The 24,032-nt window shown below is 31.2% G+C and overlaps 1 protein-coding gene and 2 long non-coding RNA genes across 3 annotated transcripts in view; 2 read left to right on the top strand and 1 right to left on the bottom strand.

The window, feature by feature from the left end:
- so (sine oculis) overlaps nt 1-12,406 on the bottom strand; it is a 37,894-nt gene extending 25,488 nt beyond the window's left edge. The window contains exons 1-5 of the mRNA XM_070107983.1: nt 12,033-12,406; nt 11,736-11,946; nt 11,476-11,603; nt 10,488-10,592; nt 8,511-8,566 (exon numbers count right to left, since the gene is read on the bottom strand). Coding sequence (XP_069964084.1) covers nt 8,511-8,566; nt 10,488-10,592; nt 11,476-11,603; nt 11,736-11,946; nt 12,033-12,341 — 809 coding nt within the window. The 5' untranslated portion in view covers nt 12,342-12,406. The remainder of the gene's footprint in view (nt 1-8,510; nt 8,567-10,487; nt 10,593-11,475; nt 11,604-11,735; nt 11,947-12,032) is intronic.
- LOC118683250 (uncharacterized) overlaps nt 1-23,125 on the top strand; it is a 38,744-nt gene extending 15,619 nt beyond the window's left edge. The window contains exon 4 of the long non-coding RNA XR_011395903.1: nt 22,835-23,125. This is a non-coding gene — a long non-coding RNA (uncharacterized lncRNA). The remainder of the gene's footprint in view (nt 1-22,834) is intronic.
- Nucleotides 12,246-12,593, top strand: LOC118683252 (uncharacterized). Its single transcript, XR_004979188.2, has 2 exons — nt 12,246-12,327; nt 12,384-12,593. It is a non-coding gene; the product is annotated as an uncharacterized lncRNA (long non-coding RNA).
- Nucleotides 23,126-24,032: the final 907 nt, after the last annotated feature.

The raw sequence follows: 24,032 nt of genomic DNA, 5'->3' as shown, positions 1-24,032 counted from the left end.
ATACATATATACATATGTACATACACATTATGTAACACATATTTTATCAGCGTTTTCTGCTAGGATATGCTCTCATCGTCAACTTGCTCTGCTTAAGTTTTATATTTTTAGTGTTTTTGTGTTGTATGTATGTATGTATTTAATGAAGTATTTAAATATTATTATTAAAATTTTTTACCGTGATCAGGAGATATTCAGTTTGCCACGAAATTTGTAACACCCAGAAGGAAACGTAGGAGACCCTCTAGAATATATATATATATATATGATCAGATTTAGCCATGTCTATCTGTCCGTCTGTCTGTATATAAACAAACTAGTCCTCAGTTTTTGAGATATCGCTCTGAAATTTTGCACACGTGCCTTTCCCCACAAGAAGCTTTTCATTTGACGGATATACCTGTAGGATTAAAGTATATATAGTTGCCGCACAAACTGAGTGACCAAACTCAAGTTCTTGTATGCAAAACCTTTTTATTTCAAAAGATCTTTCCGCGAAATTTGGCATGGATTATTGCCCTGGACAATGGTATAATATCCGAACAAATTGTTCAGATGGGACCACTATAGCATATAGCTGTTGTACAAACCGATCGATCAAACTCAAGTTAAGTTATTACAGCTGGGAAAATATACTATAAAGTCTTATGTACGTACATACATATGTATGCACAGTAGTGTCCATAATAATAGATGTGCTAGTTAGCACAAGCTTTAGTAAAAAATTTTAATATTTAAAAGTAAAGTGAGCATTAATTATTTTATATGTATCTAATATAATGAAATGACACTGGAAATCTATCTAAATCTATCTCGCTCTGTCTGTGTATCAAAAGTTCACTACTAATTTTATGATTAGTTATATTAATATTATTTATATGATTTTCTTTACTATTATAATTGTATAAAATAAATAAATAGTCTGAAGAAAACTGCTGAGCTGTCAGTTGTTTAATGGAGATACATACATTCGTGTTTCGTAGCCTGAACTTATATGGGGGACGGAATCTTCTTTAATATTATATGCTGATATATTATAGTCACTTTGTTTAGGGGTGGGAATTCATTATATTTTATGTTTTTATTCAAATATAATGTTTTTTTTTATTATTTCTTTTCTTATTATATTTCGATGTATTAGTTTATTTGATTTTTATCCAGCAAAATAGTTTAATTATAAGAATAAAATTAATTTAATTTTAACATTCTCTCTTTTTAACAATTTTTTTATTATGCTCCTTCAGCTTCCTACACGACAAACACGTGACGATCATTTGTTATTAATCCATTCAAGTGTATTGAATTTTTTATTTCCAAGCTAATGCACTTGTGCCAACAACCAAAAAAGAAAAACGTAAAAAGATGCTTACAAAAAGTAAAAACAAAAACTTTCGATAAGCGCCAAGTTGCTGCAAAGGCAATGATGTAGTATCTACACACAGATTTTAAATAAGCGAAGCTTTATACGAAAGCTGTGTTCGAGAGGCACACAAACAATAACAACTACTTAACGACACATTTATGAATTAATTCCTCGTCAATGAATTTTAAACTTCATTCAGCTAAAAAAAATTTGTGATGAAGTAAGCAAATGCAAAAAGTAAATATAAACTATAACTGTTGCACATACTCTGATACATACATACATACTATATGTAGGTTTGTATGTACAACTGAAAACTTGTAATGTCAGAAATTAAAGCATTAAGAAAATAAGCTCATTAAAATCAAAGAAGGCAGGCGCACGCGACCACCCACAAAGCACAGTTATACGCTTAGCCAAGCTTTATTTTTCTAAAAGCGATTAAACTCGTTTAATAACTAAAAAGCTTTTGCTTTTATGGCTAAATATTTGTAATATAAATTTCATCAGTTCTTTAAGAGTCGTTTATAAGCAAAAGTATTCATAATAGTTACCGTTAAAAATACCCACTTAAAGAAAAAATTTGTACCATCAGCCTTTGTTTATTTACTCACTTGCCTTAAGAAACATACTCCTATGTAATTTTATTGATTTTTGTTATTAACCGTTATTCCATACATATATGCCTCAAATGTACATATATAATATGTGTGCATATTTAGCATGTTTAATTCGAATAAGAGTTTTTAGGTATATAAGTATTTTCATATGTACATACTTACTGAAAGAAAAAAACTTTCTCGAAAAGTTTGTTACAGGATTCTTGTAAAGTAAGTAAATATATCGACAGACATATTTGACCTTACCCTAACAACACTGAACAGGGTATCTTAAGTTTTCACGATGTTATTAACACCCAAAAGGAAACGTCGGACACCTTTTAAGGTATATATATATATATGATCAGAGTGAGGGAGCTGAATCGATTTAGCCGTGGCTATCAGGCTGTCCGCCTGTATAGTCCTGTCCTTCAGTTTTTGATATTTTGACCTTAAATTTTGCACATGTCCTTTTCTATAGCATTTAGGTGCCATACAAACTGATCGATCCAATTCAAGTCTTTGTATGGAAAACTGTTTTATTTAACAAGCTATAGTCATGAAAAGGTTAAGAAAAAGAAAATTTTCGAAGCTTCGTACTGCCATATATATGCTCCCTATGCTATAACTAGATTTGAGGGTAAACATATTTTGCATACACCGTATCCCACAGAATTAATTTCATGGAGTGAAATACAGTGCGCTACAGTTAAAAAATTTCGCATTAATGGAAGTTCAATCATCTCATCCAAATAGCATAGTTTCTAGTTTCTAATCTATAAGTACTGATTACTCTACCAGCCGGTTTTAAACTGCCATTAAATATGTTCCCAGGTATTGAATTTTGTAGTTCAAACCCATTTCAAACCTGTATAGCGGCCCGCGAATCCCAATCGGGAAAAATAAATACTAGAATTGTTTACGATAGGTGAGGGCCATGGTACGTAGTTTAAAACTTTGGGTGTAAATCGAAAACACAAAAGCTTCGTCTAAAATTCATCAGCCATGGGGTGTCGGTTTATGGTATCACTAGAAATACATACACAGTACAAAAATCAACTTGGACTCAAAATCAATATCCTTTGGTATTTAATTAAGCCCGCTCAAAATATTTTTTATAAAAACAATTAATTGAGATCATTAATATAGAGACGTCTTTGAACCTCACAGATCTTATGGCCTAAGGAAACATAAAGAACAAAATTTAAAAAAAATTGTAAAACAAAACGGTACAGTTTTAGATAATATGATAATAATTAGATGGAATTTTGAGGAGCACACGCTAATTTCCATCTACATTTCTAATCCGGAAACAAGGACTTTAAGCAAATAAAGTAGCAGCTAGTAAGTAATAGCTAATACTTCGACCTGCCTTGTTTGCTTTTTTTTATGACTTTATTTCTTGTCCTTTTCGTTTAAGTTCATTTGCCTTACTCAACTTGACAAAACGTCATTATGAGCATAATACATATAACAAAACTCACCTAAATGGTATGTATTATGTATAATATTGCAGTATATGCATATACAAATGTACATATGTGCAAAATAACAACTGGAAAGGACATTCAGTCATATCGAGCTGACATAAACACTCGAATATTGACTTTATATAATATATAATATATGTAAGTATATTACATAAGTGTATATAAAAAAAGCATATAGTAGGGGCTTTGTGTGTGTACCACATTTATGTACTAGAAAATAAACTTTTGTTCATCAAACTTCTACTTTTGTCACTCTTTTTGCCCATTTTCGCTTTTATTCCACTTTATTCTTGCTTTTGTGTATACTTTTAGGAATCAACTTGTGTACATAAATTCATATGTTTGTATGTATTTTTGTAGTTAATAAGTGTTGCTGAAAACGTAGACAAAATCGTAATTCGATATCCAATATGCGTTGTGCTCATTTTTGTTTGTTTTGTCTTTTATTTTGTTGTTTTTTGCTTTTTGGCAGCTAAAGTTCATATTATATTGGGAGGAAGATTTCATTGCTTTTGGTGCTGCTATTTATATAGTAATACATACATATATACATATATGTATGTTTGAAAAAATATATCACACAAGCTTTAATGTTTTTATACTCTTGCAACATGTTGCTACAGAGTATAATCATTTTGTTCACCTAACGGTTGATTGTATCACCTGAAAATGCATGAAATCGTATTATAATCCCGCTCCCTTCCCATATAACGGTTTTGTTAAAAACTACTTAAAGTTCGATAAATAAATAACCAAATTCGCCAGAGACATTTTGCCCCCGTGATTATACAAGAGGCATTTATAGTAGCCGGGGTCAAAATGGGACAGTGGGAGTGGCAACGCCCACGTATAGATGATAATTGATTTCGGGACCTACTCGACCAATTTTACCCAAAAAATTTGTATATAACATAAACCTGACGGTCCTATATCCCATTGTGAAAATTATCGGAATCGGATTATTTTACTTTCCAGTACACAAATCATACACCAATAAATATATTGGGACAAAACTTTGCTTTTGAGGTACCCTTGCACGTTACAAGAGTGTAAATGTTCGTTTACACCCGAACTTAGCTCTCCCTTACTTGTTTATAAATATATATCTCCAAAATATACCAGCCAGTTCCTAGACTCTTAAAAATTCTACCTTACCGAATATGGACAGTTTCGGTTATATTTGAAAAAGAAAAATTATTTCTAGTTAAATTTTCGAAATTTCGAAACTGTACAAGCGGGAGGGGTCCGACATGTACTCATCCTCACCGCCCAATGGCGCCACTATCATAGCCGGCTATTGTTAAAATATTGTTGACTTCTATTGGCCGAATCAGACTTTAAAAAAATGTAAAAACAATAATATCGGTTAGTGATTTGATTTTTATTTTTTTTTAGTCGATTCGACGACGAATTGCAGAAAACACGCAATGACAACGCATCGACCCACACTTATATCTTTAAAACGACAAAATTAGTCAAATTAAATTAATTAGTTTCCAAAATAGAAAAAGCCACTTGCTGGGCAGAAATTTAAACATATTTTAGCATAGTTAAAGCTAATGAAAAATCGAATATTTGCGTTTGTAGAAATAAATTTTCTACTAAACAAATTTGCCTATTGAATTTGCCGCCCTTGCAAGACGGCGCTAAACACTCCTTTGCGCCAACCAATTGCCGGCATACACGCTGGCAAAAGTGCGCTCAAGTGCCTGCAAACAGTGCAGTCAGGAAGTCAATCAACATAGACAATCAGCAGTGCTGCTTTTATTTCTAACTTCCAGCAGGACATTTAAATGCAGTGAAACGCAACACACACTCACGTAAACAAATATACACATGTATAAAGAAAATGGCCGCTAAGTGCAAGAGAAGAAAGTCCGCAACGAACAATACGAAAACTGCGAGTACATATTAGCAATTACTTTAAGTATGCTCATATATTTGTTCTTAAGTGTATTTATCATTGCCGTCGGATCTGTTTGACGCGCACTCGAAAGGACGTCGGAAAGCGGAGTCAAGTCAATGCATTCTTCGCTGTTTGTGGTTGTTGTGTGCGATCTTTGATACTTTTTTTTGGATTTTGTTGCCTCTCCGCACACATGTTTGACCCTAGTTTGCAAATATTTATTTAGATGTGAAGCAAGCAGATGTTTTATTTTAAATAAATATTGAAAGGGAAATTTTATTTTTGGTAAAAAAAAACCGATTTAGCAATTACATGGAAATGGAAATTGTATTGGTATTTTAAGGAATGTGAGAGATATTTTCGTGCTTACTTGTTTGCAAAGATTTTTTTCGAAAACATCGATGAAGCGAGAGTTATTTAGGCGGCTAACTCGTTTTATTCTGACCGCCATGGGTGCACAACTATCAATATGGAAGCTAAAGCACAATGAAACAGAAACTTTTTAAAATTCGATTTTTTAATAGAATAAAATTTGTTATGATACAAAATTGCGTACCGTTATAAGTTGGCAGTTTAATCTAACTATCGCTGTTAAATTGATAGTTTAACTTAACTTCCCCAATTAAGAAGTAATCTTTTAATATTATATAATAGGTATTAGGAGCAAAATGTTGAGTACTTCTGAAAATTCACCGAAATAACAGATAAACAGTTATCTGAGAGCCAAATAAATAAAGTTTTTGGATGTTCGAAAAGTTTGAGGTTTAGACTTAGTTTTTAACAAATTTCTATGTTTCATTAAAATTTGTAAAAATATTTAAATATTTTCCGAAAAAACTAGAAACTACTGAAGTGTTGTAACACAGATAGAGAAAAAATAAATGGAAGGACGTCGAATAAATGGAGGGAAACTCACGCAAAAACGAAAAATATTTTTAAGAAAAATAAATTGATGTGTATATCAATTTGAAATTTATTCCACTATTTTTGTTTAAAGGAAAACTAAGGACATATTCAAAATTTCAGATCAAGATCTCAAAAATTAAGAGACTAGTTCGCGGACGGAAAGACAGACGGACATGGTCGTCACACTGATCATTTACGTATTAATGTGTTTTAAAGGGTCTCCGACCTTTCCTTTGGGATGTATCAAACTTCGTGGCAACTTAATATACTTACAAAAAAGTAATTGAATTAACATTTGAATTCAATTTTTATTTATTTTGTAATCCTAAATACGAGAATAAGGAAAAAATAAATGTATTCCCTCATACCGGATTAAAAAAAAAAGTAATAATTATTTTAATCCTAATTATTAAAAACTAAAGAAAGAATTTCTTTTAGAATTAATATTTTTTCACGTTAACGTACTTCATTCAAACCAAAAAATAATATTTTAAATTTTTAATCCCAAAAATATTGAATTATTGTAAAAAATGGAAATTTAATTTTTAATCCCACATTTTTGAGTTAAAAAATTCTCAGCTATGCCAGGAATAAATTTTTGTTATTGTGCCTATTAGTATTATTTTCGTAAGGAATCTCAGCCTTCTAACAACAAAGGAATGCTCGCTAAATTTCAACCATCAAATTCCATGTAAAATAATTCAAGCTCAACGAGTTTTTCGGAGTTCAGCAGTTTGATTAAGAAATATGCGACTTCAAACAAGACAAAAATATTCTAACTACTATAGAATTTTCAAACCCTATACAAGAACAACAAGCGAAAACGATCAATTGTTTGACAGTTGAGATGTTACCAGTGTTGTTAAATATCATCATTTGAGATAAAAAATATATAAAATTCAATTGAACTGTATTTTTTTAGAAAGTCTTCAAGAGTTTTTTCGGATAAATCTGAATGTACCTATGTAGGTATACAATCGCTAGAATAAATTTATAAAAATTCAGATTACATATACATATACACATTTTAGTCATATAATCTAAATACTATTCAAGTTTTTTAACGCATTTTTTCATAAATATCCAATGTTAGCTGCTGTGCTCATATCTCTACATTTAATTGCTCATTTATTTCAAGTATGCAACATTAAAAATATGCTTGTTAGAGAAATTATATTTAATTTAATATAACACAAATACTATATATTGGTTATATGTACAAGTATGTTGACATATGAGAAATATTAATATTTTATGAAATTTGAATTTCGTAGTACTCTTATACGTACTTAGAAAATCTGACGACAAATATGAGAACTTTATTAAAACACGCAAACACACACACTTCCAAACATAATATGAAGTAGCAAATAAATAAGATTGAATTTTTCTGTTTTTATTCCTCCACGCTTTTCTCTGCCTTAGTCGAACAAATTTGACAGCAGCGAGAAGAAGAAGAGCATGAGAACAACTGACCACCAGCAGCGCGTTCACAGCTCGTGCAATGTTATTTTCTTGACATTATTATTGCTATGTGTTTCACTATTGTTGTTGTTGTTGTTATTTTGATATTTGTTCGTTTGTTCTTGTCCAAAAAGCTGTTTTGTCTCAAATACATGAAAATGAATAGTTTTTGTGACGGCTCGCAAGCAGTCGGCGGCAGCGTTCGAGGTGTGAGCGACCGCTGCTTATGTGGGCGTGTGCACAAGTGTATGTATATATGTATGTACATTTGTACATACAAGTATGCATATGTAACTGAAGCTTTATGTTTTGTTTTTCGTGTATCGCTTATTGCCAAGGTCATGCAGCTTGTACTGCCCGCGGATGCAAATATGATCTTGTGGCAAATTTTCCATGCGCTTTCTTTCACCGCATTTCGTAAAAACCAAAAAGCGAATTTTACATATTTTTACAACCCTGACACTAATTATACGGTTATTTATTTTAGTTGAAAATTGCATATGCAAATATTTTTTGTTGCATTTTATTTTACAAAAATTAAAACGTCTGTAACATAACTGTCACATTCAGGGTTGCATCCCTCAGCGCCATAGTAATGACATCTTAATTTTTTTTTTTTAATTTTCGTGTAATATTGTTGAAAAATGATGGCAATGACACGCAACGTAATTTTTAAAATAAGTGTAAACAACAAATCAGGGAGCTTAATTTCAGCTTTTTCCCTTATTTTTCTATATATTTTTTCTGAAATAGATTTTTCATATATAATTGATTTTACTTACTCTTTGTGTTCAGCAGCACGATCCCGTTGTCTGCGGTTTTTAAACCAATTTGAAACCTGAAAACAAACAAATTTTAAATCAATAAAAAACATAAAATTTTTAACTTTTATACTACAAACAAAATGTTTTTATCTTTTCAATTTTAATTTTTTAATTTTAATTTTTTTACAAAAAAATTATTAAATTTACTAATGATTTTGTTTGCTTTTATTTTAATTTTTATTAATTTAAATATTTAAAAAAATTTGATAATTAATTTATTAAATAATAATATTTATTAATTTTCTTTTATTATAAATATTGTACCTTCTCAACGATTTATTTTGTAAAGTTATGTATACGTACAAAGTTTGAATCAGGTCATCTAAATGAATAATTAAATGTCTGCCATTTGTTAAAAAGTACAACTTAATTAGCTGCATTCAAGCGAGAAACAGAGAACGATTAAGTGGTGAAATTGATAAATTGATACAATGCAAAGCATATGCTACACAAATGCTTAAATACCACGTTAATATCTATGTATGTATGGACATACACATCTACGTTAAGAAAATAGTGGCGATTTTGACATTGAAAATTTTGAAAATTTCAAAAATGTGAAAATTACGCTAAACGTTGAAAGCGAGCAAAAATATTTAAATAAGAGAACAAATTACACTGGGTGATTAAAAAATACGAAAATTCGTTATGAATGTGGAAATTAGACTTTTAACTTTTTTTTTGCAGTGTACTGACAAAAAGTTGGTTCCTGCAAAATAGTTTAATTGAAAGAATCAAAGAATTTGAACAAAAAATAAAATGTCAAAAGTTTTGGAAATAACGTTATTTCTAAATATATTTTTTTGCTAGAAATTGTTTTTTTGTAGTTTAACTTTTTTTTTTTTATTGTGGCTAAACTTTTGATACGACCCCCCCTCCGATTTGCTTTATTTTCTCAGAAAATTTTCTCTACAGGTTCCTAAGCATGCATATTTTTCATTTTTTTATATAAAGAAATATCATATTTTTATGTTTTATTAATTTGGTATGAACTTAACATAAACTTTTCATTTAAATAATTAATAGTATTAATATTAATATTATTGTAACGGATTTTTCGATAAATCATCTACCTTGTAACTCACTCTTGAGTTCGATCACTGGATTGTTAAGTAAAAGTCCCAATTTAATGGCTATACACTTATCTTTATTTCTAATTCTAACAACTTAACACTTATTGCTCGCCATTCGAGTTTACAACTTCTTGCTTATGTCTCAATTGCTCTTAACACGACAACACTCTAACTAGAACTGTGTTTGCTGCACAATCCGGCAGCCCTTATATAGTAGATCTTTAACAAAACATCGCTTCTAGAACCTTCTAGTACCACTAATTCGTTAACTGGTTGCTTCTGGCAATTTATCGTCGAAACGATTTTGTTCTATCATTCGTGTTCGTCACATTATTTTATAATAATTATTATTATTTTATAAATAGTTTTTTATTTTAATCAAAAATTTTATAGTTTGACCTTTCTTTGTTTGTAATTTCAGTCATTTGAATTAAACACATTGTTTAGCAGTAAACAAATAATTGAATAATTTTTTTTATTTTGTAATCCTGAAAATCCTCATAAAAAATAATGCTTAAAGTATTAATCGCAAATAAAATAAATCTCAAGAAAAACTCCCAAAAAGCGGATTTAAAAATTATTTTTAATTCCAAATACCGTGTAAAAAAAAAACAATTAATCCCAAGCTTATAATGAAGAATTAAAAAAATAAATTGTTTTAAGATTTAAATTTTTTTGCGTTTATGTTCTACTATTTTGGTCATCTAAAATCTAGTTTTTAGTCCAACATTTTTGAATGAAAGAATTCGCAACCCTAATTATGATTTTAATATATTTTGCATACATATATACATACATTTCATAAATATATTTAGGGTAAAAATATTTTTAAAACTTTTTTTATCAAAATTTGTTTACCGACCTGTGTAGTTGTCAGTCCTGTAGCTTCTGCTAGTTCACGTTTCTCACGCGGGGAAGGATATGGGTTGTGGGCATACCAGTCTCTTAATACAGATCGAGATTTCTCCTGTGGGAAGAGAAATGTTTAGTTTTTAATTATACATTTTTACAATAACAATTTTTAGCAGTTTAGCATGAAATTTTATTTAGTTTTTACACCTCACTCTAAATAAACATTATGACTCAAACATGTTTTAATTTAAGATCAAATTTATTTATTTATATTTAAAGTCACGTTCGTTTACTGTTGCTCACTTTACTAATAAGGTCATGTTTTCACTAAAAATGAAATTATGAAATGGCGTGGTGTACTTTTGTCGATATTACAAGAATTTTCCACGAAAACTTATGTACTTATAATTTAACTTATTTTATCAGAGAATATTCTGTGGCAATTTACAAATTTATAAATTGAATTATACATATATTCGGAAAGAGTTGGAGAAGAAAAACTAAAATTATATACTTATGCCTGTACATATATGTAAATTTTTACCCATACAACTTGTAAAGGTCATAAGTTAATCAAATGAAGCCATTTAAGTAACAAACATTACTGCAAATATCTTTCCATAACCACCCAGTAGCTTTAAAGAGCTGCCAAGCTGTTGTCTTTAAGCCAGCTTAATTGTTGCTGATTATCAATCCAACTTAACAACCTGCAAAAGCACATACAGAATGCCGCAGGACACGTAAAAGTTTTAACTTCATTTCGAGAAACAAGCTCCGACACTACTACGATTTCATACAGAATTTCCCCCTTTTTTGAAAAGTAGAGCAAACGAAGGCTCATGTGTGTGAAGAAACTTTACCGGCAGCAGCAATTAAAAAAGTTACCCTTACTGTGAATAAATAAAGTTTAAAATGCAACGCTGTTTGCCTCCTCGTCTTCCGAAATTCAACAAGGCACATACACAAACGCGCACACATATTTAGATACACTCACTCACCTTGAAGCAGTAACTCGTCTCTTCGCCATCCCAAATTGTGCGTGGCAGTGGAAATTTGCGACGTACGCGATATTTACCAACAGCACCTAAAGGTCTTCCGCGCAGTTTCTCGGCTTCCACATAATGCGCTACATTTCGAATAAAATAAAAGTGTTCAAAATTAATACAAAAATCAAAAAAAAAAAAAATATTGATAATATACAGAATATAAAAACATATAACATTTTGCGTTAAGTAAATAAAATGACATGTATATTCACCTTTCAACCATAGCGCCTGCAATTTAGCATGATTATGTGGTGAGAATTGATGATGCTCGAGCAGACGATATAACTCCTTATACTGTCCACGATGGAAAGCAACAACGGCCTTCGCTTTCAGCACAGACTCGTTCAATTGCAGTTTATCACATTGCGGTAAGGACCATAGGAAGCGGCCCAGTCTTTCGATGTTACCAGCTTGTTGGAGTACCTAGAACCAATATAAATATAACGAAACAAAATATAAAATTATCAAACTGTTAGTAACTTAAACACTTTTATTGCCGCCTCACTTACCTCACACACGCAAGCCACTTGTTCCTGCGTGAAGCCAAAACTGGGCAACGTTTCACGCCCATTACTGCCACCATTCGTATTGCTGATATGACCACCGCCACCACCACCGCTGATAGGTCCAATAATACTGCCATTGTGTCCCAACATGTCTAAATTATTATTGCTTGAATTGTTGTTATTGTTATTGCTAAGACCTGCTCCTACGCTGATCAAACCCGTCGGACTGTATGGTGGCGTTTGACGCGCACTCAATACGGCAGCATTGGCGGCAGCCAAGTCGTAGAAATCTGTGGCGGTATGTTGTAGCATTTTGTTGTTGTTTTTATTTCCTTTAATCAGACTTTTTTTTAGTTTTCGATAACAAAAAAAAACTGTTTACAAGAGTTAATGGAGCAAGCGACGCATTGCTTTAGTTATTGGAAAACCTGCAAAAGAACAAAACAACACACATACATATTTTAAAAGGTCATTCAGAAAATTCATATTTTTATATATTTTAGAATTAAAAATATTATGTAATGATTTAATAAATGTTTTGCTAGTTTTGACTGGTGCACTTAATACAGCTGAGCACAAAAACATTGCCCAAATATATTATGTTCTGGTGCGAAGTGATAGAAAGTGTTTACCACTAGTAAACGTGAAAGTACCATAATTATTCAGTTTTCCCAAATCACTAGAATTTTCAAACATTGTATTAAGCCACAAACCCATCGTATACATTTTTCCATGAAGTAGAAGATATTTATGAGTCTAAATACGAGGTGTGTTAAAAATATAACGGAAGTTTTAAAATTTCGCGGGTTTGTGGAGAATTGTCAAAATGTACTCATTGCTTTCTTTGTCTGTAACCGCCAAGCTTAGACGTGAAAGCTTACACTTCGTTGCATGTTCGTGAACTTTTGGCCAAAAACAATAATGTAACGATGCCCCAGCCTCTATATTCCCAGACAGGCTCCATGTGACTTTTTCATATTTCCAGAAATTAAGAGAAGCATGAAGGATCGTCGTTTTACAAGAGAGATATGCCAAAAATCGAGTTTGTCACATGTTTCGACGACTGGAATATGCGCTAATATAAGTGCATAATATCGAAAGGGGAGTATACGTACATGTACATGTATGTGAAAGCGAAGAGCAAAACGACTATGGACGAAAATAAAAGCAACAAATAACAACATTTGTGATGACTTTATAAATAAGTATGATAAAATAGACTCTCCAAAACAATTCTGCAATATTTTCCATTCAATTCCGTAACTGTGATTCCATTGAAAACACAAAATGTCAAGCAAATTCGTTGTTCAATTGTTTTTCAACATGGTAAAAATCGCCAGAGAAACTTTTTGCACCGTAAACAAACAGCTACCAAACACCCACTAATTGGCATATGGAGATCAAACTTCAAACGAACCTAGACAAAGGTTGTACCAATAAAAAAAAAGATTTTTTATCGATTCGGTTCGTACTTGGTATATATGGAACATTGTCGATTGCCTATTGTAATAGGCTTCAATATTAAAAAAAAAATTTTTGTAATGGATGCGTGAAGTCACTATGGAAATATTTTCTCAGAAAAGAACTGTGTAATGAAAGTTAATAATACTCGATAACAGTAACGTAAAAGAACAGTTGATATTGTCAAAAGAGCAAGAGGAAGTTTTACTAACATGAGCGAAAGATGCCTGTGTTCTCTCGATTTACACTCAATTTTAGTTTACTTATAAAGTGTTTGAATTTTTTTTATGGTTTTGAGAAAAGTTTACTTGATGTTTATTTTCATTTATCATATATTTATTCATATAAATCCCAAAACGAGTGTAGATCTGGCAGTCGATCTCAAATTACACCTCATTATTGCCAATAATAAAAACACACTTTTTTTACATTCAATCCTAATCAAAAAAAAAAAAACATTGGTGTTAATCTTCCTCTTGGTTTTTCTTCTCTCTGTCGTTCTGTCTCTCTCTCTGTATCTTTATCTTTCTTTGTGTCACTGTAGTGCTCTGCTCTGCAAGGTTTTCTCGTTTTTTCATACTTGTACTCGCTCTCATGTGATATATTTTCACTCACGAGCGTGCATCCCAATTTGTCGTGCCTTTCGAAAATTGGCCGCCTGCCAACAGTAAATTCTCAAATAACGCAGATCATTTCACTCAGCACAACACAAGTAAGCAATAAATAGAAGTTTCGTATTTCATTTTTAGAAATTACTAAATGTTTACATATAATTCGAGTATTTTTCCTCACGAAAATAAGGCAATCAAATGTTTAATTATGTAAAATTTTAATTTTTTTTTAGAAATCTGTGTGTTATATGTCGCTTGTTTTATGTTTACATATATAAAATATTTAAGTTGAGTGACGAAAACTAAACGCTCTGTGTGTCAGGAGGTGAAGAATGTGTGTGTAATTAGGCACGAAATTAAAATATTATTTTTGAGGCATTAAATTTTTTGAGACTTTTTAAATTTTTATTGTAGACCTTAACAAACTTTAGCACATATCTATACATAATTCATTTTTAAAAATTAAAATGTTTATCTTAATACAAATTTTCTATCCGGTCAATTTTAAAAGTTGTAGCAAATTTCCGTTCATTTTATTTGCTACATTATGAGGGTTTCCCTTTATATTTCGAAATTAGAAATTAGAGAACAAAAACAAATATTTATTATCGAAAATCGCTTTATTGTTTTTAAAAATATTCTCCACTAAGATCTTAACAGTTTTGTATGATATCTCCAAAACCGTGAACCGCCTCTTCAGGTGTCGAAAAACGTTGATCTCTTAGTTTATTTTTTACGTACGGAAATAAAAAGAAGTCATTCGAAGCCAAGTCAGAACTATACGATGGATAACTCATCAAGTCGATATTTTGCGTGCTCAAAAACGCAATTGTTTCAGTCAATGTGTGAGAGCTAGCATTGTCGTGGTGAAGACTGATCCGTCTTCGACGGTTAGTTTTCATGGTTTCTTGAAAGACAATTTGCAAAGAAATGGTTGTATATTACTCAGAATTTACTGTTGTACGTTGTTCTAGTGGTAAGTTTGTGACATGTCCAGTTTTTACAAAATACAACAATTTGCTTGGAAGAGCTTCATGCGCGAACAACTTTTGTTGGATTCGGCTCTTCTTGAAACACCTATACGGTCAACTGCTGTTTACTTTCCGCTTCATACACGATTTATCAGCTGTCACGATGTCATAGACCTGTTTCGAAGCACCGCTGTTGTATTTTTCTAACATTTCTCTCGACGAATCGACACGAGCCTTTATTTGAGCGTTTGACAAATTGTGTGGGATCCAACATGAACACATTTTATTTACAGTTAAGTGTTCATGCAATTATACTGGTGACGCTGGTGCCTATAGTAATCGCGCGAAAATGTTCGCGATTTAATTCCATTTTTTGGCCGAGATTAATATTTTAAGTTACTGTCAAACTTCAAATTCTGTAGATATCTTTGAGGTCATAATTTCGAAGTTTTATGTTTTTTCTATTTTCGAAGTAAATATATTTTTTTGGTGGTTTTATACGTATGCAAAACCATGATGAACAAATTTATATGATTTTCGCCCAAAGTTTTATATATAGAATTTGAAAAAAATTCCATTACAAACCCTGCTCTATTAAAATTATGAAAATCTTCCATTAATTATGCTTTTTAACCTGCCATTAGCATAATAAAATTAAGTTTTTTATTGCAAACTCACTTCCGCCCATAAATTTAGAATATTAATTTGCTTGCAGCTCATTAAAAGTGGCAACAAGCTGAGTTATTTCTATTCATTTTTATCAAAGCAAGCAATTTTCTTTAGGCTGGAAAATTTGCGTGATTCTTTACTTCTCAATAAAAATAAACTCACATTAACAATTGTGTAACAAAAAAACGTATGCAAGCAGGTGTACATATGGTAGAATACGAATTAAAAAAAAGATTATCTATAGTGTATTCGAAAGCTTACTAAAAATATATACAAAAATTCTGTTCATATTTCCTTACGAATTTTTAGGTAGATGTATAATTATTTACAAAATTGGTTTAAAAATATCTTTAATTACAGAAGATATTGTCTAAATATCTTAATTAGCTCAGAATTAAACTTTTTTTTTTTAATTTCACATTTTACACAGTAAAGTTTTTAATAAAAATATTTTTATAATAGCATTAAATAAAATAATAATAATTTTTAATTAAATTAGCATTTTGTCTTATCGTTAAAACCATTTCCTTAAATAAAAATATCATAAGAAATATTTATTTTAAAAATTTCCTCAGAATTTTTAAATATTTGTAGATATAATTTTATATATTTAATCTTTTTGTATTTAAAATAATTTGTTATCACCTCAATGAAGACATTTTCTAACTTCATTATTATTTTTAGAAGTATGATAAGAATTTTTAACTGTTTTTTAGTTTACATTTGTTTTATTAATTTTTTTTAGAATATATTTATCAACGAAGAAGTAATATATTTAATATCATGTTAATAATAACATCTTTTAATTCACAATTTTTCAATAATAATCATATTTCTTACTTCTTCCGATATAATATTTCCATTAAAACTTATTCCACACTCTCGTTTACACACTTGATTCGCTTTCGCTTCCTTTAATTGGTTTTTCTTTGATTTCTCGTATACTTAGACGCACAATCGCTTGAATCAAAACACTTTTTCGAAAATACACCACTCATACATTATTAAGAAGAATTCTAAAATTACACAACCTACGTCGCACGCTGCTTAAAATCATTCTCTTCCACTGCCACACTACACAAAACACATGGTATTACTTTCCTCAGAGGGGTCACCATAACGTACAATTCGGATCGTATGTTTTGGCATCACACAACGTTCGTGTAAACGCAGAAATCAGCAGATCGTATTCACTTTCAGTGATCTCGCTGCTGCACGATCTTTCCAATTATATTGGCTGTTATTATTATTTACATTTTATCGCATTATTATACATACCTATTTTTAGATACATACGAGCATGTATATAGGTACATACATACATGAAAAAGTGCTTATTTCCACTAGGTTATGAAATAAATTCGATACTTTGACTTTCACGCGCAGAATTTAACTAGTTATAAAATGTGGAGTTTGATACGAAAGTGTTCACGAAAAGAAGCGTTGAAAGATGTTGAAAGTTTTGAGAATTTTTAATACAAATACTATAATACATTTTTCAGACATTAGCCGGTTCTGATCTTTTGTCAAAAAAATTACATGTAAAAACAACAACAAAGTTATCGATTTGAATTCGTGCAAGAGAGTATACGTATGCCTCATTTTGTTTTGCATATTTTAGATCAGTTTTACTATTGTAAATCAAATGACAAATGAAAATACAGATTTCTTTTTTTTCTTGTATTTTTAAAACTTAAGACTTAAAATTCAATTATAATAAATTATAGAAAATAACAAGTAAGGCAGAGCTAAGTTCGGATGTAACCGAACATTTTATACTCTCGCAAAGTCAAATGGTATACTCGTTTGAGATTTCTTTGTGGATTGACTGAAATTTTTGGTAGAAGGTCAACTATAGGCACTGGGGTCCATATATTTAGTACTTAGGGGCTTGAACAGTTTTGGTTCGATTTAAACAATTTTTGGTCACAAGGTGGCATACTTTAAACGTATTATTCACGCAAAGTTTTACCCCGATATAATCATTGTTGCTTGATAGGCATAGTGGAAAGTGAAAGAATCAGATGGAATTGAAAATGGAATTGAAAATATCCCATATAACATATGGGAAATAGGCGTGGTTGTAGTCCGATTTCGTCCATTTTCGCACTATAACATAGAAATATGAAAAGAACGTTATGCACCGAATTTGGTTCAAATCGGTTAAGCAGATCCCAAGATATGGGTTTTCACCTAAAAGTGGGCGGTGCCACGCCCACTGTCTAATTTTGAACGCGGTTCCTATAAAGGAGATAAAATTTAATGTCTCTGGCGGGTTTAGTGCTTGATTTATCGCGCTTTTAGTAGTTTTTAACAGTACCGTTATATGGGAAGTGGACGGATGGAGTTGCCACCCGATTTCAACTATTTTCACACTGTAGGTAGAGATTATAAAAACATTTGCTTCCAGTGAAAGTTGTTATTATAGCATTAGCGGTTTAAGAGATATGCACATTAAACTTATTAATGGCGGGACCACGCCCACTTAAAAAAAAAAATTTTAACTGCACTAAATAACAGTCTTGTATCGATTACGCCCATCTGCAATACCAACCGTCTCACGGTACCAAGAAACATGTCTTCCAAGTTTCATAAAGATATCTTAATTTTTACTCAAGTTAGAGCATGCACTGACGGACGGACGGACGGACAGACAGTCAACCGGATTTCAACTCGTCTCTTCATCCTGATCATTTATATATATATAACCCTATATCTAACTCGATTAGTTTTAGGTGATACAAGCAACCGTTAGGTGAACAAAACTATTATACTCTGTAGCAACAGGTTGCGAGAGTATAAAAGTAAAGGGTTACAGCAACGTTTTTTTTTTTGTGAACATTTTTTTTCTCTATTAAGAAAGAATTATAACATTATTTCGGATGAGTCAGAAGACATGTTACCACAAGGTTGTACAACAAGTGCTGCCCGTTTGTTTGGGCATTTGGTATAGTTTGTTCGATTAGCTGGAGAGTAACGCTTGGCGAATCGAAGACAGGTATTATAAATTATGGGCATATTTACTATTTTTACTAAATATTTCTTATATTTATATTTGCTATTCTTTGAGGTAATGATCCTGTAATCTTATTTACTTATAATCTAATCTATATCTATTCCTTAAATAAATAAGAAACTAGCTCTCGGAATTTGCGGAAATGATCAGCATTAGACACTAACCAGTATAAAATCCTTAGACTGTATCATTATTTTATATACTTAAGGGTTGCACCATTCTATATAGAAATCGGAAACATTTTACAGAAACCCTTACACTTTTTTTTTATAAATTTTTAATGAAGGAAATTTGAAATAAAAGTTCCACTGCACTTAGGTAAACTGATTACACCGACCATGTGTTTAGCACAATTTAAGGAAACTACTATTTTTTTAACCTACTTCTTTTAATTGTGCCCAGCTCACAATGACATTTCACAGACTATTTTTATATGAACTTGGGTTTGTCCTTAATCAAGAATAAAATAAAAACAGGGATGGTTTTCAAAGCAGCGAGACAATCTCCGAAGAAATTATTCTAATCAGACCACTATAGCATAAAGCTGCCTTACAAACTGATCTATCAAAATTTTGTATTGTTGAAGGGTATTAACATATAGCTTCTGTGCAACCGAAGTTAACATTCTCTCTTTTTCGAATCTCAAAAAAACTTTCGGCTACATATTGTTAATATTAAATTCTATATGCATACTTATTTATATGAATAAATTATAGGCATACATATATATGTACATACATGCACTATGCAACACAACAAACTTTCTGCTCTGGTTTCTCATTACGTTTACGCATTTTCTATAATACACAAACACATAACGGTTTATACTAGATAGCTAGCTCTTCCGTTTGTTATTATTGTTGTTCATACACTTGCCGTGGCTGCATAGTTGGTGATTTGAGATATTCTTGGATCTGTTTTCAGTTTCATGTGTATCTGTAATGAAAATACCAACGCAAAGTTTTTCTTTCTTTGCGCATTTCATCGTTTTGCTTTATTCATTTCAATTTCACATGAAAATAGAACCTCAACCGCCGACAGTCGTCGACTTGTAGGCAATAATAGTCCGAAGTCTGAAAGCAACGAAAGCGCCAAAGTGCATAGTTATATATATTATATGTATCCAGTAATGTTTCCTGTGCGTACATTTGTTTTCATATTTGTATGCATAAGAAAATTCGTTATAATTGTTAACTTTTCATACGAAATATTTTGTTTATAGAGTTTTGCCGGCAATCGAACTAATTACATTCTTCGTTGAATTCGTATAAACTTCTAAATTTCACATCGAAAAATAAAATATAGCGTAGAAAATAATTTGTGCCGAGTCCGATTCCGATCGATTACCACCAGCCGACATTCTACATGTGTAAATATGCATAGGTACATACATATATGTATGTAAGTGTGTGTGCTTGTTGTTTGCTACGATATGTTGTGATCCAATTGCGATCGTGTTGTGATGCGCTGTGATTTGATGCGGTCGTCTGCGCGTTTCAGCGCAACTGTTTGACGTAATAAAATTTAAGGAAAACAGCTGTTGATTGGTACTAAAAATTATTTGAATAAAGTCCAAATAGCTTTCGAAAATCCACAATTCAAAATTGTAGTGCAATGCACGAAAAGAAAACAAATAGTTTTTTCTATTTTTTAATACCTGTGGGACCTACTATTAGGAACCCTTTATAGAGGGTTGTGAGGAAAAGGTATGAAACTTACCATTATTTGCTTATGGAATGTGTTTTGATATATTTTGAAACGATCTTTTCCATTTCTCAGAATTTTTGAGACGCGCCTGCTTAGTCGGATTAAAAAATGTCCGATGACGGTACAAATTATAGAAAGCTTTGCCCTGTGAAGCATGCAAATGATTTTTACCAATTTATCCGCCATTCGGAGCGTGCTTAAAACTCGCAGAATCCTTTCTTTGCCAACTAATATCAAAAAATTTAGAGCCAATACGAGTGGAAGCTCGGTTAAACCTACGGGTATCTGCTTTTGTAATAAGTTTACTGCGGCTAAACTTGACAATTTGTGATAGCAGACTTTTGTGGGTTAGAGTTACTTTTACACTGCGTACATTGGCAGTATTTTAATAGGTATGTTTGTATATATATACTTATCTACCTATAGATACCTCATTCTTACAAGCTTAAACTTCGTATATCACTAAAATAACGGACTTTAAACTTGAACAATATTTTCACATTAGAAATTTGGATTAGCTCAAAACTTTTAAAAAATATTATACCTTAGTTTATTTATATGAATTAGGTAACTTAATATTCTTCTCTGTTTGTATTTTATTATTATTTATTAACGTTTGTAATAATTTAAATTTTTACATTAAATATTTATTTATTTAGGCTAATATAATTAAAAATAATATTTTTTTAAATATACATATACATACATATGTATATGGTACCTGCATATATAATTTCAATTAGTTTGGTTTTGCTTTATATTTTTACTATATTTTATTTTATATATCGATTAAGAAAGAATTAAATCATTTCTTTTAGTTTTTTCATATTTTTCAAATATTTTTCCTATATAAATATAATACAAATATATGTACCTATAAAATTAAACAATGACATACTTAATATCAACCAATTTCCTCAATGAAAATTTCTATAAAATGTTTCACCTTTGCAAAACTCAACGTTTTCCGAATTTATTGGCGTAAACAAACCATTTCTAATACGTCTGTGTGTACAATATACATGATGTATGTATATGCATAACTGCTTTTGAGTATTGTCCCCATTACGACAACAACAAAGCTGAAGAAAAATTGATAAAAATCTGTCATTCACCTGCTGCCAGCAATGCTGCTGCATCATCGCCTACTTATATAAATAGCTGTGCCTAACTCATTGTACTGCGAGTAGATTTGAACATACATATAAAAGTATACATAATATATTAGCAGTGAATATACGGCATTTCTTGTCGTAGATATGTCATGCGATACGAAACGATGCGATACAAATGTGAGGCGACACGCCTCAACTCTCGTAAAACGTACAAAGCGTAAGAACATCAAAAAGATAAACGACACACGGTGGCAATAAACAAAATGATGCAGAAATAATTATAAAAAGACACGCATGCACGCACACATATACACATAAATGCGTTCGAATAGTATATATATATAGATAAGGGGGTATGTAAAACCGTAATTAATAGCATGTGCATTCATACATACATACAGATATTTTTGCATATGAAGTGCAGCACCGTGCTAATGCTTACAGCAACAACGCATAACTGGTGACAGATCACTCATACGCCATGTCGGCTACACGTTCTCACACAAATGTACATACTTACCTATGTGTGCTGAAGGCACCTGCATATCGGCATGTCTGCACACATTCGCTGCTGATTTTGATTAAATTGCTTAAGGAGACATGCTGCATTGCATTTAAGTGTAGAATTTCTACACGAGCGACGAAAAAATGTTACAACAGGTAAAAACTTTTGGAAGAAATTCGTTTGAGATTGTGCTAAAATGTCGCGCAAATATAATTAGTTACGTATGTATGTAGGCGCATTTATAGATATTTGTGTAATCTAGCTACGCGGAAGGTGATCAAAATTTTATTAGAACATTTTGTTTTTCAAATTTGTAAATAAAATGCTTAAATTAAAGGAAATTTCTGTATGTTGATAATAATTGTAGTGGACATTTTCGTTAAATTTCTGCATTAAGTGCAAAAAAAATATTTATTAGAACATGAAAATATTATTTTAAGCGTTTAATATCGCTGCATGTGTATACCTACGCATTTATCTATTATATAATATAGATTTTTATAGTACTTACGTTCAACGAAAGGCAAGTGCTCTGCTAAATTTGCAACAACCTTTAACCAAATGCATTAAAAGTTAACAATTTGAGAAGGAAATCATAATTTCATCGAAAGAGAATATTTATGGGATCCTTTTATTCATCTACGGGATCTATTAAAGTGTTTAAGCAAACTTAAAGGTTAAATCGTTTGAGTTGTCAAGTCAGACGCTCGAAAAATACTCTTTTTAGGATACTAATTCTCTTATTTTTAGTTTCAGGTGTAAACCCATAGGCTGATTCCTGAGTTATTGATATACAATACTTGAGAGAATAATAGTGCTTTTGAATAGATAAGATCCTTGCTGCTACAAAACAAGAAAAGCTACAGACCTCGGCCTCGCTCTCCTTCTTTCTGCATCATCAGATCGTCAATCAAAGCTGGACATCCTGCTTGGAATTCGAAATTGCAAAACAAGAAACTTCGATCGTACACGCCTTTTTAGAAGATCCAAATTTTAGAAAATATTCTAATACAGCTTAGGACTAATAAGGATTACCACTGATGGTATAATATCTTAATATTTTGGTTTTTTTAAGTAATTTTTTTTTAAATTTTTTTCTAATATAAATATTTTTTTTAAATTTTTTTCTAATATTTTTTTTAAATTTTTTGTTTTAAGCTTTAATTATTTAGTTTTGTCCCAGACAGAGATGCAGACACTAATTTAATCCAATTTAAACTAAATAATACTACAAAGGAAACAAATTTGCAAAAAAAAAATATTTTAAATTCTCTAGACTAAAAGCCCACTGGTAGTAAAAGCTCACTGAAAGCCAACAGTGTCTAAATTAATACTTTGCAGTAATAATAAAAATTTAAATAAAAAAAAAATTTGTTGAAAAAACAACCGTATTTATGTAGAACAACAATAACAAAAAGACCGGAGAGATGACATTAAAACAGAGTAAATAATTGCATTTAAAAGCAAATGTTAATGCACTTCAGTCTAGCAGGCCACACACATATACACACACAGTCGCACAGCCTTTCAGTTGGTTGGCCATATGCGGCGCAATATAATTCATTGCAACAGCTAAATTTGAATATGCATGCTGAATGAAATTTCTGCAATTACGAATTTCACAAAAATTAAGTCATTAATTTACAAAAACAAACAGCAGCCAGTCTGAGTGGAATTGTTTGTGTGTGTGTGCGTTTAATCGCTTGTGTCACAGTGAGCGATTGAAAGTCGCAACGCGTCGCACCAACAGCAAACATAAGTAACCAACCAAAGACCAACAAAAACAACAACAAACTATATTTGCTTATGAATGCAACAACATTTTTCTACATTCACATTTTAGCGTAACACACTCGTCGTCTGCTCCTTTGCTTGCCAGCGACGCATGTAATGCTGTCAGCAACAAACATTTTTCAATTCTCACCAAGCAAAGTGCAGGGCACAAACC

This window comes from Bactrocera oleae, chromosome 4 (assembly GCF_042242935.1).
Source record: "Bactrocera oleae isolate idBacOlea1 chromosome 4, idBacOlea1, whole genome shotgun sequence".
Lineage (NCBI taxonomy): Eukaryota > Metazoa > Arthropoda > Insecta > Diptera > Tephritidae > Bactrocera > Bactrocera oleae.
The sequence above is the reverse complement of the archived record's forward strand: the minus strand, read 5'-3'. Positions and strand labels throughout refer to the sequence as shown.